Source organism: Falco rusticolus, chromosome 13, assembly GCF_015220075.1.
Source record: "Falco rusticolus isolate bFalRus1 chromosome 13, bFalRus1.pri, whole genome shotgun sequence".
NCBI lineage: Eukaryota > Metazoa > Chordata > Aves > Falconiformes > Falconidae > Falco > Falco rusticolus.
In genome coordinates this window covers 3431369-3447298 of record NC_051199.1, presented here as the reverse complement: position 1 = coordinate 3447298, position 15930 = coordinate 3431369, and the positions used below count along the sequence as shown (strand labels likewise).

Sequence of the window (15930 nt, the reverse complement as noted above, 5' to 3'; positions counted from 1 at the left end):
CTTTTGCTTGTCTTTTATTTTGACTTTCATATTTGGGTTGGGTTTTTTGGGTTTTTTGACCCTGACCCATATAGTGTCTGGACATGTTTTATTCCTGAAGTAGGTATTAATTTCAGTGGCTCCTGATAGCTCCTGTGACCCACCTGTGCTTTCTGCAGCAGACTCACTTTGATGTGGTGTTCGTTACTGCGATAGCATTGTAGAGTTTTTATTTAAAGCCACGGCTACAGGACAAGTTACTGCTTTCAGCTGAAAATCAGTTTTTCTACTTTGGAAAAGACTTTTCTACTTTGCCAAGAGTGTGTATAAGAAAGAACCTTCCATCCCTGCCATTTGGTCCTCCCAGTGCTTCACCAGAGATAGCCCAGGAGCTCTGAAATTCCTGGACGATATGGTTCCTGTTTAATTCTGCCGTAGTCCTGTGGGACTTGTTTGGGACTTGCTGGCCCAAACAACTAGCAGAAAGCATATGCGGATCTGTAGTTTGGATCCACAGTTTCAAGCCCAGTATAGGTTGTATGGTCATGACTCAGCTCCAGAAGCCCAAGAAGTGCCTTCAGTGCAGAATGCCAGGATTTCAGAAAGACACCTCCGTCATGGCTCCCTTTTGAGCACCAAGGAACAGAGGGCTTCTTCCAGTCCGAAGGACCAGATCTATGAGGGGTCTTTGCAGCCTTTAGATCTTCATAGCTGCTGCTTATCTGGCTTTCACTGCTTTATTTGCTTCATGCTGCTCGCGTTGCTGTCGCTGCGGATGCGTCCTGAGGAAGAAAAAGAAGGAAGGCGGAGTCTAGTCTAAGTGAGCTTATGTACTGCCTTCTGCACGATTGGAAATTGCCAGGCACAACCTCACAGAACATAGCTAGAGATTGGCACCAAGATGGTATATGAGCACTGCTTGCTAGGGTGTGTTGTTACTTGGAGCGTTTCACTCAATTTCAGAAACGCTGCAAGTGTCCTGTGAGGACTTGTGGTGATTACCATCAAAGCCAGAGACCTGTGGCTTGCAAAAGTGGTGGGCCTGAATAAGCGTTGCCTGTTAAAGTGCTATTGTGAGTCTAGAAAAGACCCTTACTTTATTCACTGTCTGTAAGTGCAAATGAGATCTGAAATCCATAGTGTCACTTTGAGATACTGAAGATGGGAAACAGGCAGTCCCTCTCCCTGCACTTCGGTAGGAATGACAAGGCAACCTCTTCCAGAGCAATTGAGCTAAGGACACCTTCTGATGGGAAGCTTTTTCTGTTTTTTTCATGGCTCAGAAATATACCTTTTCCATTGTTAGTTTTGCAGACACTCTGGAAGGAAAATCTTAAATGAGGCTGCCGCTTCCATACAGGATATCCTGGTTCCAGGGATGCCTGGGTTTGTGGATGAAGACAGTCAAACCCAGTTCTTCTACTGCAGCATCTAAAGAAACATGCAGGGAATATCTGCTACCCCAGCCTTAGGTTCTGTGCTGAGCAAGTTGAAGTGTTATTATGGTAGTCCCTGGAATGGACACGCTTAACAGCACTGGGAAGAGATGCAGGAAGCTTCCCTGCCTGACCAGACTGAGAAAAGTACAAGACAAACAGCTGTAGCCTGCACAACTGTGCAGTGCAGCGGGAAGCAAGCACTGCCCCGTACTGTCACACAATCTCTAATTTTTATGTTCTCACATAATTCTCACATTGTAAATGTGCCTTTTGAACACTAGTTACTGGCATTCAAACTTCTGTTGTAGCAACTCTCGCTTCAACAGTATTCTTTCCATCTGTCCCTCCTACACATTTGCTCTTGAGGAAGATTTGTAAAGAAGCAGATGGCAAGGAGAGACTCCCCATAACTTTTTGTATCTGAGGACAGACGGAGCACTGCTTGCAGGTCCTTATGACTCCGTTGTGTTTTCTGGGCAGCCAGAGCTCAGTAGCAATTTAAGCTGCATTCACAAGCGGGACAGAGTGGCAGCAGAGCTTTTTTACTTACTACTGCCCGGCAATCCGTGGTGTCGTCTCCCAATCCTTATTTTGATTTCTGAATTACAAAGTGTCTCTAAAGCTCAAGGGGAAAATTTTACAAAAACAAAAAGCAGTTTTAATTGCATGTAATTTTTCTTGCTCTAGGCATTGGTTGGAGAGAAGGCTTGTTATCAGTCCATCAGCAGCTGTGGTGGTCAGATCTTTTACCTCGGAACTAAGGTAAATGTGGGGAGTTCTTAATAAAAATACAGGGCATTCACGGTTGATGGTAGGTCATCTTCTGGGGAAGGGCAATTTTTTATTCTATGGACATGTGCATCAGGGATGCTTGTGCACTTATGTTGTGGGATTAAAGGAATGTACAATAATTTGGTCTTAGCCGAGGTATGGGCTAATTGTCATAATTTCACAGTATCCTGGTTCATGCTGCTTCAGGGTAGACTTAGCATATTGTTTTACTGACATCTCCTCTGTCCTAAGTTTCAGTTTCTCTGTCCTAAATGTGTGAGTGAGTAAACAGAAGAATATAAGACAGCAGGGAAAACTAGACTGTATTGCATGGAACAATAAAAGGAATATCCTATTCCGTTTTCCCGTTTTGCAGTGCAGGCTGCCTGTGAAAAGGCAAAGAAGAGAGATGCCTATAGGATGGCATGTGGAAGTAGGGGAAGAAGTGAGGGATGGTATCATGGAGCAGATGGGTTGTAAGACCATGTAAAGGATGTTTTCTGTTAAAATTAAACATCCAATTCATTCCTGTGATGCCAAGCTTGAGGATTACTTTACTGAGTTTCATGTGTACCAGTGTGCTGTGGTGGGTCTGTGGGATACCACAGACTGCATGAGTAACTGTGAGTAAATAGTTATATTGTTTTTTTTTCTTTTCTAGTCTGTTCACGTCATGACGTTGAGAAGCTGGAGAGAGGTATGTTGAGAGACAAACTGTACAGCTTAGTAGATTCAAATTGCTTAAATATAGCTTGAGAGGAGGGAAGGAACATTTGTGAAGCACATTCTGGGCACTGTGTTCGGGATCCCTGCTTGCTACGCACAGCCAGCACCGTGGGCACGCCGCTTTCCACGGTGGGGTGCTATGGGACTCTGGCTTGCACAAACTTGCAGGCTGAACGGAGATCTTGTTCTCTGAAGCAAGACATAACAGGCGCTGAAACTTGGCAAGGCATTAACAAGGTAACGTTAGTGCAATCTATGACTTTGGAGGACTCTGTAAATGTAAGCTTTTATCTGCCAGATAAGCATACAGGGGTGGAAGGAAATCGGTCCAGTGTATTTTGCCCCCAGCTGCTGTAGGAGCTACATCATAAAAATCTATCAAAGACTACCTGGAAGGTTCATTGGATTTTACATCCGTGTTTCTGTTGGCAGAAGATTTATCTGAAACTTAATTTCTCCTATAGCTGAAACCCTATCAATTTCCGCACTAAACTTCTTGGTGATCTATTTGTCTGGCTGTTCCGTGTTGCGCTCTTCACTTGAGTTGAACAGCAGTTTTTCCTTTTGCAGTATGTTCAGTGTATGATGTTCTCTCTCAGACTTTGTTTTGCAAGGCTAAGCAAAGCTCTTTCATCATTCTCTTGTAATCTTACCTTCCCACTCTTGTTGTCCTTCGTAGTCACTGTTCTCTGCACCTCCTTTGTGCTCAGTTTCTTGAACATGGGTAAACAGTTTGGCACGTATTACTCTGGGTAGGGTCTTAGAAGTGCCATGTGCAATGTCACCTGTTCTTCTCTGTTGCTACTAGATATGTCATTCCTCGTACATCTTGGGTCTTGTTTTGCTATTCCTTTGCCTACATGATGTCAGCAGTTTGTGGCACTGGAGAGTCACCAGTACTCGGTACCCAAACTCTGCTTTCTGCTGTTAAGTTGCTTGTACCATTGGATTGCATCGCACTTCTGTTACCCAGCCTTAGGGGCAAATCCTATTGTGTCTGTCTTTCTGGTCTGCTGTCTCACATCACGTGTTGACAGTTGGTTATCAGCAAACTTTGTTAGTAAATTCACCTTATGCCAAGTTAGTTGACCAAATCATTATGTAGAAGGGGGCTTCAAGGCTGATTCTCAAGGAACTCCAATTGTCATTTCTTTCCGGTCTCACATTTATCCTTTACGCAGCAGCCATCACTATTCTTCCTTGTACTTGCTTTACGGCTCTTGTACTCCCCCCTCTATGACTATAAGCTCCTGCATGTGATGTACCCAGACCTTTAATAAAACATGGATGATTCAGCTCTATTGAACTTTTATACAGTTGCTGCTTTTAGTTACCAAGACCGCTTTGCTAGTTTTCCCTCCAGCCATTCACTACTGACTTTGCTTTAGTAAACTGTTAATGAAAAGTCTTGCTTTCACCCATGATCTCGTGTACTGGTTTTCCTAGAATTCACATCAGTCACAGCTTACATGCTCCGAGCCAACCTCCTTCTAAATTACCGTATGGCTTCTGTTGTGCTGCATGCCTCTTTATTGTAGGGGACTTACTCAAGAGTTGTAATTGAGTGTGGGGGGGATTAGGGTGTGAAGCCGAGTTCTTGTTGCCATACAGGATGCTGGTCTGAGACTCGGAATCTGTCTCCTCTCAAATAGTACTTTAACCTTTTGACCTAACGTACAAAGACTGCTGGTGATTGACCTTGTGTGCTGATAATTCCTTAAAGCAGAAAGTACTTGTGATCTACTTCAATCCTTGTTGACTCAGGAGAAAATAAAGGGTAGGAGTGGGTACACCTGTATGCTGAAAACACGGCGGAGTTGTTTGTTGTGCTCTAAGTGATGAGGCAAGGACAGGCAATGGGAAACTCTTATTCTTTGCGATTGCAGACACTTCCTGATGCTGTGGGCCTCCATCCGTTAAGCATCTGACCTAAAACGTAGCCTACAGGGACCTGATGTACTAGGGCCTGACATTTCTTAGTAATTTCTAACTGTCCAGCAGGAAGTGTACATATTTGAGAAACTTTCTGAGATGCTGTCCTTTACCGCAATGCGTTGGGAGCTGCTGAGGTTTCCTGTCCCCTTGCTGCCAGGGATCATGACCCACTACTGGGAAATGCGTACCTTAAATGGGAGGGGATCATCTTCTTGGTAATACTAAGGTCCAATGTTACTTTTTATTTTAGAGAATTGACCACCTTCTGAAACAAGAGCGCCTCACTGATGCCCTGGCTCTAGCTTGGTCTTTTTATGAAGGTAAAGCAAAGGCGGTAGTAGGTAAGTCTGAGATTGTTTGGTTTTTTATTTTTTAAGTTGAAACTACTAGGGAAGGTTTTAAACCTATGCATGTACAGAAATTACTTTTTCAGAGAAAAAACATTAAGGAAGAGAATTGAATTGAAGAAGAGAGAGTAACATGTGCTGCTTTGGGTTTGGCAGAAACACCGCCTTTATATGGATCAGTTTGATTTTTTTTTTTTTTTTTTTAGAGTCGTAGTCCCTTTTAGCAGCCTGCTGTTTTCAAATTAAAATCGTACTTGGTCTATGTTGTGGCTCCTGTTTGTTGTGACTTTGCCATGAGGGAGGTGGATCCAGGTATTGAATATCTAGCCTGCTAAAATACTCCTGAGGGTCATAGGTGACCTGTAGGTACTTTTCAGTGTGACGTTCTGTCAGCTCTGCCAAGCAGGTGCTTTCATTCAAGTTTCCTCTGGCTACACAACTGACTGAAAGAACTGCTGGGTTCTGGCGCTATGTTTCCTATAAAAGAGGATGCTTTGTGAGCATTTAACTTGTTATTATAAACATGTTAATTATGCCAGAAACTGCCACTTGAACAGCCTGATTTGAACTGGACACGTTGACTTTTCAGCAAATAACTTATGATGGTTTTGACAGATGAGACTCAAGTTCTCAGGATAAGATCCTACTACTGTGAAATTGCTAGTATATGAAGATGTGTCTCATGTTAATGCCTGGATATAATGCAATTAAGGAGATAATTTTTCATGAGTCAAAGAGTTACTGTCGAAGTTGGCATTTAAGGATTTTTTTTTTTTCCCGTGTAGTGTACTTCAGTTTCTTTGCATCAAGGCATCCTCCAGCAATTAGCCTCATGTACAGTCTTTGGCAGTCCTCTGTTAATTGTTCTCTCAATGTTAAACAGCACTCAGATCTGTTCTTGCCATTCCTGTGCTGGAACAGTCGTTACATTGGGAGAACAAAATCTTCAGGAGAAGAGTGGGCTAAAAGTAGAGCACAAAATTGTTATTTAGATGTCCTGACCTCTGCATCTCAAGGGTAGTGGTGTTAGCATCTGAACCGTGGAATTTTTATATTTCCACTGGTACTTTAGATGAGAATTTAATTTACTCCCGTCCCCCCTTATTCTTTCTAGGCCTGTCTGGGGACACAAGCAAGCGGAAAGCAGTCATCGCAGACAGAGTGAGTGACTGATCTCTTCCTAACTGGATTTTCATGTATGCTGATGTGATACTAACTGTGTTCCCGGAAGGAATGGCTTCTGTCCTCCAGAAGTTAATCCAGCTAACTCTAGAATGTGTACATGTGCCTCTCTTGCTAAGATTGTGAACGGGATTTTAGAAAACACTTAAAAGTACTTTGTGAGGTACCTTGTGGATAAAGATGAGGATAAAATCTGCAGCATTAGCAAATCAAAACATGATGCTATCATCCCGACCTTGAGATCTCTGGTCCCCTCACAGTGGAGAGAAGCCTTTTTTGTGGGTAACTCCAGAGTTTCCTGACCTTTGATGTCCTGAACTTTGAAGTGTTCATCAGTATGTAACTTGCTGACCCTCAGGTGGAAACTTTGCTCCATGTATACGTGGACATGGAATAAACTCTTCAACTAATCCTGTTCAGTTGTTACAGGAACCTTTTTCTAGGAAGAGTATGTTTAAAATACACGATTATTGTAATAATTATTCAGCTGTACTTTGTTCTTTGTGTATGTTTTATTTGCAGGTAAATAAGTTTTCCTGTTTAAGATATTATAACTTAAACTTTGGGAAAAAACATGGCCCAGATGAACCTTACACTTCAGGATGTGTTCATCTGCCTGAAAATTTGCTGGCAGACTGGCTGCCCCATTTCTCCGTCCTTAGAGTAGGCCTTCCGTATCCCACTGGGCCACTTCTACACCACGTCAAGCCCTTGTCTCTAGACAGCCTCTTCCCTCTTCTCCTTCCTGCCCAAAATGGGACAACAGAGGTTTCAGTGCTGCCAAACCCCCAAGTCAGTCTATTAAACATACTACCAAGTAGGGCCTCTAGTGTAGGATCTGAATGAATTTTCTTGTTTATTTTAATTCAGATGGTTGAAATCCTTCTCCATTATGCTGATCGGACTTTGAAGAAATGTCCTGACCAAGGAAAAATTCAAGTTATGGAGCAACATTTTCAGGTATGGTGCTCTGGAGGACTGTCTTGTATAGATCTTTTGTATTATTTTTTTTAAATCAGACTTGACTTTGCTTTGCTGCAAAAATTACTTGTCTGGTTTTTGAAAAATGTTGCTGGGGTTCACCTGAACTCTCACCTCTGTGTGCCCTAGTCAGATCAGGAGTTTGTTACAGCTAGGCAGCAGAGCAAAACCCATATGCCCTCTGTCCTCTGCAGAACTGTGATTAGTTTTTCTCCATATGAGCTGGCATATGGGAAAACCTGTAACTGTGCCAGCTACTGGCTGATTCAAATAACTCATTGATTCTGCTCTGTATTGGTCAGGCTCCGTTTTTTGTGCTCTGCAGGATGTGCTATTTTGCAGGATTTTTGCCAGTCCCTATAGCTTTTTCTATGTTTCTTCCGCAGGACGTGGTGCCTGTCATAGTTGATTACTGTCTCTTACTCCAGCGCACGTAAGTCTGAATTTGCAAGCCTGTCTCCCAAGGCAGACCACCAGCCCATGTAGTTCTGAGTGCTGTCTCCTATAATATCACATGGTTTAGAGGAATCGTATCACATCATCGTCATATCATATATCGCATCATGGTTTAGAGGAATGCGTAGAAACTGATACTAAAGTCAGGGCACTCAGTACTCAAAAGTGTGTCTTTAATTTTCATTGATGTGTTGTATAAGAAATGTTTGTTTCAAACTGTTTCCCCCATACCATCCCCTTAAAAAAGAAGCCGCCTTGATAGATTTCATCATCATTTCCCCTCTAACAGCAGGCTTTTTTGCTGCAACATCCGTTAGCTGATTTATTCTGTGCTGCTGCCTGTAACTTGCATCAGTATAGGAGCTGAACATGGCATTCAGCTCCTGACTTTGAGAAATACAGATAAAAACCGGAATTTAATTTGGAGCCCTCGGAAAGTATCTAAGTAAGGAGATTTTAATAAGACTATTTGATAACTAAACACTTCTTTCCTCCTAGGGATCTATTATTTAACCAGATATATGATAAGATGAGTGAGAATTCTGTAGCTAAAGGCATCTTTCTGGAGTGCTTGGAGCCATACATCTTAAGTGATAAGCTGATGGGAATCACAGCTCAAGTGATGAAAGACTTGCTGCTTCACTTCCAAGACAAGAACAGGTTGGAAAATTTGGAAGCCTGCATTGTGCATATGGATATCACCAGCTTAGACATACAGCAGGTGAGCTGTTGTACTGCGTACTGTATTGATGTCCTCTGAATGAATGGCAGCATTCTCTAGTCGCTGATGCAAGCTTCTTGTGCTTTTAAACGCAGCATAGCATGTGGAAAACAAGTTGTCACCTTTCAACAGACAAGACAAGGTGGTCCAAATAATTCATGCCTTTTGTTCACTGATCTGTAACAGAACTTAGCCCTGTGTCCCTGGGATCAAATTCAGTGAATGTGGGAATTGCTCAGCATGGCTGTGTCCATCCTGTAACGTGCATGCTCCTATAAACACCTTTTGCTCCCCCAGTTCGTTTCCTGGCACAGGTTAACGCATCAGCAGCTGAATGTGTTGGAAACTACAGTTCATCAGGATTAGTGTGACAGTCTTTCCTGTTTTGAGTACCTCGCCTAACGTCAAAGGCTGCAGGAGCACAAAAAACACCTGGAGTTGCATTTGTCAGTTTGGTGCCTGCCAGCCTGCTCTGCTCAGGTGCTTGCTCTTGCATGACACACAGTTAGTGGATCGAGGAGGTGTTCCTGCTCAGTGGTCCTGTTTTCCTTGGCCAGTGTTTATTCCGACAGCATGGCTTTCCATTCCAAGGAGGAAACTGCTGGGGAATTTGACAAAGTGATTCACTAATTCAACCAAAAGGCAAACTAGTCCAATCAAGTGTTTTGATGAACTGATATTTTTAATGGTTTTTTTATTCCTTAACCTCACACAGGTTATGAATGTTAGAATATAGACAGCTATATTATGTTTGCTGCATGAGCAATAAGCTGGATACTGCCTTTAGGGGTTTGGGGTCCTTGCAGAGACTAGTTCTGCAAGTGGAAGTTCTCATTCTGCTTCAAATCATACTGTCGGGTGATGCAACTGCAAGGGCAGAGGTTGAATTCGAGCGAGTGGGGAATGAGAAAACTGTGAGCTAAGCGCAGCTGTATACCTACATTGTGCTTTGTTTGCCTTGCAGGTAGTTCTTCTGTGCTGGGAAAACCATCTCTATGATGCCATGATCTATGTCTACAACAGTGGGATGAATGATTTCATCAGCCCCATGGAGGTAGGAAGGATGCTCAGTGCTATGAGTTGTTACTTGTGTGTTTAGCACGTTCTTTCTGAGAAACAGCATTTCAAACCCAATGCCTTATCTTCTCATTCAGAGTGTATATATTATTCTTTTTTTCCTTTTCAAGGGGGAAATCTTGTATGATATATGCAGTTTATTTGACTAGATGCAGTAGAGGAGAAAAGTAATTTGTAGTTGCTGTGCTTTAAACCACAAATTTGCCTGCTGAGGTAGCAACACTCTGCAAAGTTAGAGCAGGAAATCTAGTCATGTTAATAAAATAAGCATGAAACAAAAGCAGCAGACGAGAATAACACGATGATTTCAGAAGACTGCATTGCAAAACAGTCTGCTAGCAGCTTTGTTGCTGGTGGTGAGCCTGGCCAATGTGGTAAGATGTGCTGAGAAAGCACCAGCTTTCTGCACAGCGGGATTAATGGGGCTGCAGGCGTGAGAGGTTCTATGAACACCTCATGCTTTTTGTCCTTCATGCTTGCTTCCTTTGCTGACACAACAGGACATTAATATGTTGAAGAGTAATGGAAACAAAGGGTGAACATAGCTGTGTACAGAATTCAGAAAAAAGGTAGAAACAGTCCTTGCACTGAGGCTGATGTTGCTCTTGGTGCTTGGGTGTGGTCTGGTGTTTTTGTGGTAAAGCTGAAATAGAGAGCTGGGTCCATGAGAGTGTGAAAATCTTACACTGGCCAATTTTGAGCCGTTAGTTCATTTGATTTTTCTCAGGAAGGAGACTTTTTAGGTGTTCGTTTTTTTGAAAAGGACTTCTGGAAACCTGGCACTAATTGTATGAGTGCAAATAACTTTTCCTAGAGTTTCCTAGGGAAAAAAAAATTTCCTAACTTTTTTTCTAGAGCCAAGTATTTAGACAAGTACCTCATTCTAGCTACCCAAACTAAAGGCATTCTAGTGACCCTGCTAGGCAGGCTGAAGGTTTGCGTAATCTCTGTCGGCAGAAGGAACAAGAAGTGGAGCTGGTCAGTTATGCTCTGACTGTTACTTCTGGGACTACTGGAGACTGCTCTTTTGTGTGTGTGGCCTGTGCTTAGGGTTAGATCTGGTGGAGTGAAGGCTATCTTTTCATAGGTCATAACATCAGCTGGGAAAAGCATCCTTTGCCCCATTTTGGTGTCCTCTGCACCTTTTCATTGTAAGACATAGTGAGAAAGCAGATCTGTGGGGAAGATGCCCCATTGATCTCTGCTTTAAAACCACTCAGACTCTGCTTTGAGATATTCCAGCTGCTTGAGCACTGCCTTCTTTCTTGTTACAGAAGCTGTTCAAAGTCATTGCTCCTCCACTGAGTGCTGGGAAGTCTCTCACAGGTACACAATTTCCTTTTAAGGGTTTCCAGTTTTGACTAGAGATATTCAAAACATCAAATATCACTTCCAACAGAGGGATGCAAAAAGGAAATACATATCCACTATCAGGGTCTTGGAGAACAGAAAAGTGTTCTAGTACTATTTGCTGTGTGTAAAGCTGCTCAATTTACTGTGTCTAAAAAACTCTGCATGTGTGTCAGATGAGATGTTTTGCTAACAGCTGGGAAAAAGAATTGCATCTCTGTGTATTGTCTTGTGAAGAAAAGGTGACAAATAATTTTTGTTTTGTAGATGAACAGGTGGTCATGGGCAACAAGCTGCTTGTATATATAAGGTACGGTCCTTTAGAAAGTGTGTGAGGTGTGGCATAGTGCTGGCACCAGATTTTTAAGTTGCTATAGCTGTGTAATCTTACAGTGTGTTTCAAGGTATGAGAGGCTGCGTAAAATAGCAATGGCTACTTTGTACAGCTGACTTTACTTTGTCAGCTTTACATTTAAAATGGCTTTAAATTTAAAAATGGCTTATTGTTACGCATCATTTGAGTGGATAAAGTTGGAGACTTAAAGCTCATTACTACTGATATGCCAAGACCATGCCTTTATCTTTAGAATTCGGTTAGAGTGAGTTCTTTGTCCTGTGTGTGACACAGTGCTCCTTGAACAAGGACTCTGTAGCCTGGAAAGCTGTATTTTAGCCCTTTCTGCCATGTCTTTTGGGATAGATGTACTCAGTTGCTGCTTACTATGTTGCCTGCCATTTGCAGGATGTCGTTCTGAGATTGCACTGTAGTGATTAATTAGTGAATTGCTTTTTCTGGAATCTACTCAAGATTGTGAATGTTAGCTTATGCATTACTTCTGCTTCCCAAAATGCAAGAGTAAAGATTTTTGTGAGAAATACTGTTTCCTCATCACTTTTCTGCTGTGGAGTAGCATACCTTGGACGCAAATTCATGCAGCACATTACGCATACACATAATATTGTATATTAACAGCAGTGCTGTCTGTAATGCTTGCTTTCACAATTTACAAAATAAATTTGTTTGGCTTGTTTTAAGACCATCCTGAAAACTAACTCGAAAATAAACTGTTCTCCTCAATCTGTTTAATGTCAGGATGTATGAAAAATGCCTTTCTCCTCCTTTTCTATAGCTGCTGCTTGGCAGGCCGTGCATACCCACTGGGTGATATTCCTGAAGATCTGGTACCTTTGGTTAAAAATCAGGTGAGCAACCTTGTGGAAGGAAACTTTCCCATGTCAGGTTTTTAGAAGCAGCTGTGTATGTCTTATTTCATGGGTTTCTGATAGAAAACTATCATCAATCTGATAGCTGTATCCTTGTGATATGAGTGTATACCACTGTAAATACCAAATACATTTTTAAAGAATGAAATCAAACAGTTGCCGCAATTTGAACGTTTAAACTTAGTATTTTTCTTTCAACTGTAAGTTGGGGTGTGGCAACACAAAGTTCTCAGTGGCACTCATTTAGATACATTTTTTTTTTCTTATTCTCTACCACAAAGTTGACAGAAATTTGTAGCTGTCTCTTCTTTCTGAACTTGACTGTGACATGTCAAATACGGGAGGATCTCCCGCATTTTCAAATGCATGTAACAGGGGATTGGTAAGAGTGGAAAGTGAGATAACATCACAGAACATTAAATATTCCCTCCTCTTTCTGGCTGTTGCTGAAAGTTCAGCTTGTGTTGGAGTTTTCCTGCCTTGGATATTACATCTCTTCTCCCTTTGGATGGCAAAGCATAAAATTGAGCACAGTTTTCCACGATGAAGGTCCCATTAGCTGCGTTTCTGTCAGTCTTTGCCCTGGTATCCTGTCACCGTATCTTCACTTCTGAGGCTTATCCAGTCTTGGGTATTCAGGACACAAACGTGTCTGTTCTCTAGGTGCAACTCGCATGTGCAGGGTGAATGTCTGCCCTGCCACTTAAATCCAGATCACATATCCACAGATACTAAGTAAATGGGTAGATGAGGTGGGATGTGCCACCACTGTATCCTTGTGATATGAGTATATACCACTGTAAATTTTTATTTGTAAATATAATTTACATATTTAAATATAATTAATTATATTTAAATATAATTCATTAAAGAATGAAATCAAACTGTTGCTGCAATTTGAACGTTTAAACTTAGTATTTTCCTTTCAACTGTAAGTTGGGATGTGGCAACACAAAGTTCTTAGTGGCACTAATTTAGATACATTTTTTTTAGATATATATATTTTTTAAGTAGTACCAGGTAGAGTTCAGTAGATAGACATGTCTCTACTAAGTAGCTCTTTGTTGTGAGTTTCTTTGCTCTTGATTTTATGGTTATATTAGTGCATGTTCATACTCATCTCTTCATCAAGATACTGTGTTTGCTGAAGATAAATTTCTGGCCTTGTGATAACTGCAGGTTTTCAGCTGAGGTCAAGAGTGTGTTGTTATCGAGTGTTCCAGGCTGCATCCTTGTACCCTTGGCTCATGGAGTCAGCCAGCTACCTGTTCCAGTGGTGGCTGCTTTGCCACTTCACGCAGGCACGTGTGGGCAATTGGTTGCCAGAGCTACTTAATAGGTTCAGGGTGCTGTGACACATATCTCCTTAGGTTTATCTATCTCAGGAACCCCTCTTGAGAGTCTGCTTCGGCAGGAAGGACATTCTGGGGGTCACGGAACCGGGAAAGGGTTTAATGTTAGGTGTCTTCTGGTATTTGGAGGGGAAGGAGGATGTAGTTGGTTCTGAACTTAAACTCCTATATCCTAGCATGTGATTCCAGTTGGTGTGATTCCAGCTTTTTGTAAGGGGATTTTGGGGCTGGCCTGCAGCTTACGTTCCTGTTGTCGCTAATGTCTATGACTATCTGAGGTTTGAAGCTGAGGTGAATCTGTGATGGCTGCGAGGTCTGTGATTCAGGCTGTTTGACAACTTCTTCCTTTACGTCCTTATTACTGCCTCTTGCCCACAGCACTGAAGGGAAGACGCTTTCCCAAAAGACTATTCCACAGTGATGCTGTTAGGAAAGACAATTTCCTTTTCTGCTAGTCAGTGCCACTTTGAGACAACTTAAGAGGTAACCAATTTCTTCCTTTTCTTGAGAAAAGGCATAAAGCAACCTGTGGCTTGATATTTTCCAGTCCTGTGACTCTGTTAAGATTGTCTGCTTCCTCAGTCTGTTACAGCTGTGGTTAGGAGGCACTAGGCTGGTACTACATTCCTTCCCATCCACTCACCCTGGCCATCCTTAGTTTGGGAGAGTTGGCCCTGAGCGTGTGCAGCCATTCTGCTTATATAAGGCAGGATCTTAGCTGCTTCAGAAAAGCCTGTATCGATGTTTGTAGGCTCTGAAGTGTCTTGTTTTACACCCTGTGGGCTGAGCACAGGCTGACACTGTGACCTGACGTCCAAATTGTCTTCCCGGGTCACTTTAGGAACAGTGGCTGATGCCCTAAGGTTTCTGTGTGCTGCTATTATCCTGTGGCAGTGCAGGCTTACCCTGCTGTCCTCCTCTGGGACAAGCTGTGGTTCTTGAGCTCCATCTCTTTGTGTTGCTCTTCGCCAAGCTGTTCAGTGGACCTTCTTTGGCTCCCTGGATTTATCAGTGTCCTGAGTCTGCAACAGCAGCTTTCACATCAGGAGAAAAAGCCTGTTCGGTCTGGATTGTCCGACTGCAGCTGTTTCAAGGCAGCAAGTACTATTGCATGTGCCTTATGTATTTGTTCGGGACAGGTGTGAGCATGTTCTTGATTTCACTAGTTAAATCCCAGTGAACTTATGGCAAAAGTATGATGAGACATGCATGGTGGGGTGGGGTGGGGGGGCGGTGGGGGGGCGCTTTTCTTGCTTTTTTCTTTTCTTCTTTTTTCTAATCCAGAGCTTGTAGCTCCATGTATGTGGTAGCTCTGGGTTACTGCAAACCCTTTCCCTCCAGGGTGTGCAAACCAGACTGCTCTGCTTTGCTGGCTCAAGCACTGGGCTGTTGCCCCCTCCCGTGGTCCTTACCAAGTTGCCGCCTGCACACTCCAGAGCTGGCACAGCAGCAGGCTGTGGCTTGGGCTCCGAAGGGAAGCGATAGCCCAACCAGCAGCAGTAGCTCTGTGGAGGAGCCATCAGCCTCTCCTTGTTACGAGCTCTGATGGTGTTCCTGAGAGCTTGGCTTAACACCCTTCTGTCTGGGTACTTGGCTCCCGTCTAGCTGCAGTCTGGAGGTTTTTTGGCTTTGTTTGAAGAGTTCCTAGCTGGCAGGTGGGTATCGGGTTTAAAGAGGCCAACAGGGAAGGCTGTGGGTCTGAAAGTCAAGCTGCTAACTCCTCCTGGATTCATGGCTGCTGTGGTGACAGGAAAGTTAACTCAGAACAGGAGTAAACGAGAGAAGGTGGCACTTCCTGAGGATGGCTGGGAGAGCGTATTACCTCTCAGTTCTCCATGGGATCCCACTGTGTATCTTAACACACGCTCACGAGTGCTAGCCAGTCTGCAGGAGCCTGCTCTCTTTCTGCTGGTAGCCAGATCTGTTGTGAGTGTGTTAGAGAAAACTGGAGCTGTTGCTGCCCTGTTTGTTTCCTGGGGGGATCTAGACACCTCTGTCAGTGGTTCAGTAAAGGGAGTTGCCTTCGTTTTGAAAGACATGCTCAAACTTCAGGAACTAGAAAGTCAGTGGAGAGAATAGAGAACTGAATAGTGCCTAAGTCAGTCTTTGCAGCGCCAAAAGCTTTGTGCCTCAAAATGAGGGGGCAGATTGACTGGCTCTTCCCAAGGGAACTACTGACAAGGAGAGGAGCTGTGCCCTGGGTAAGGAGGAGTTGCACAGCTTTTCAGGATAGCTGCCAGGAAGAGGAGGGAGTTACCTAATTTCACATGCTTTGGTCTGCCAGTGTAAGCCTTAATTTTTGCTTGATCTTAAACTTTGATTGATCTTAAATGGGTTGGCGAGTCTAACAAAGGAGAATTTTTTTCCTACTAACAAGCAGCAGAGAGCAT

At 43.0% G+C, this 15930-nt stretch overlaps 1 protein-coding gene across 4 annotated transcripts in view; it reads left to right on the top strand.

Annotated features, from left to right (window-relative positions):
- The window catches only part of VPS8 (VPS8 subunit of CORVET complex), an 85483-nt gene that overhangs the window by 24909 nt on the left and 44644 nt on the right, over nucleotides 1-15930 (top strand). For 3 of the 4 annotated variants that reach the window (XM_037407546.1, XM_037407545.1, XM_037407543.1), the window contains 11 exons: nucleotides 2106-2180; nucleotides 2851-2886; nucleotides 5101-5191; nucleotides 6312-6358; nucleotides 7250-7339; nucleotides 7747-7793; nucleotides 8315-8537; nucleotides 9502-9591; nucleotides 10889-10940; nucleotides 11232-11274; nucleotides 12095-12167. In XM_037407546.1, coding sequence (XP_037263443.1) covers nucleotides 2106-2180; nucleotides 2851-2886; nucleotides 5101-5191; nucleotides 6312-6358; nucleotides 7250-7339; nucleotides 7747-7793; nucleotides 8315-8537; nucleotides 9502-9591; nucleotides 10889-10940; nucleotides 11232-11274; nucleotides 12095-12167 — 867 coding nt within the window. The remainder of the gene's footprint in view (nucleotides 1-2105; nucleotides 2181-2850; nucleotides 2887-5100; nucleotides 5192-6311; nucleotides 6359-7249; nucleotides 7340-7746; nucleotides 7794-8314; nucleotides 8538-9501; nucleotides 9592-10888; nucleotides 10941-11231; nucleotides 11275-12094; nucleotides 12168-15930) is intronic. The other variant, XM_037407544.1, reaches the window with a different exon arrangement.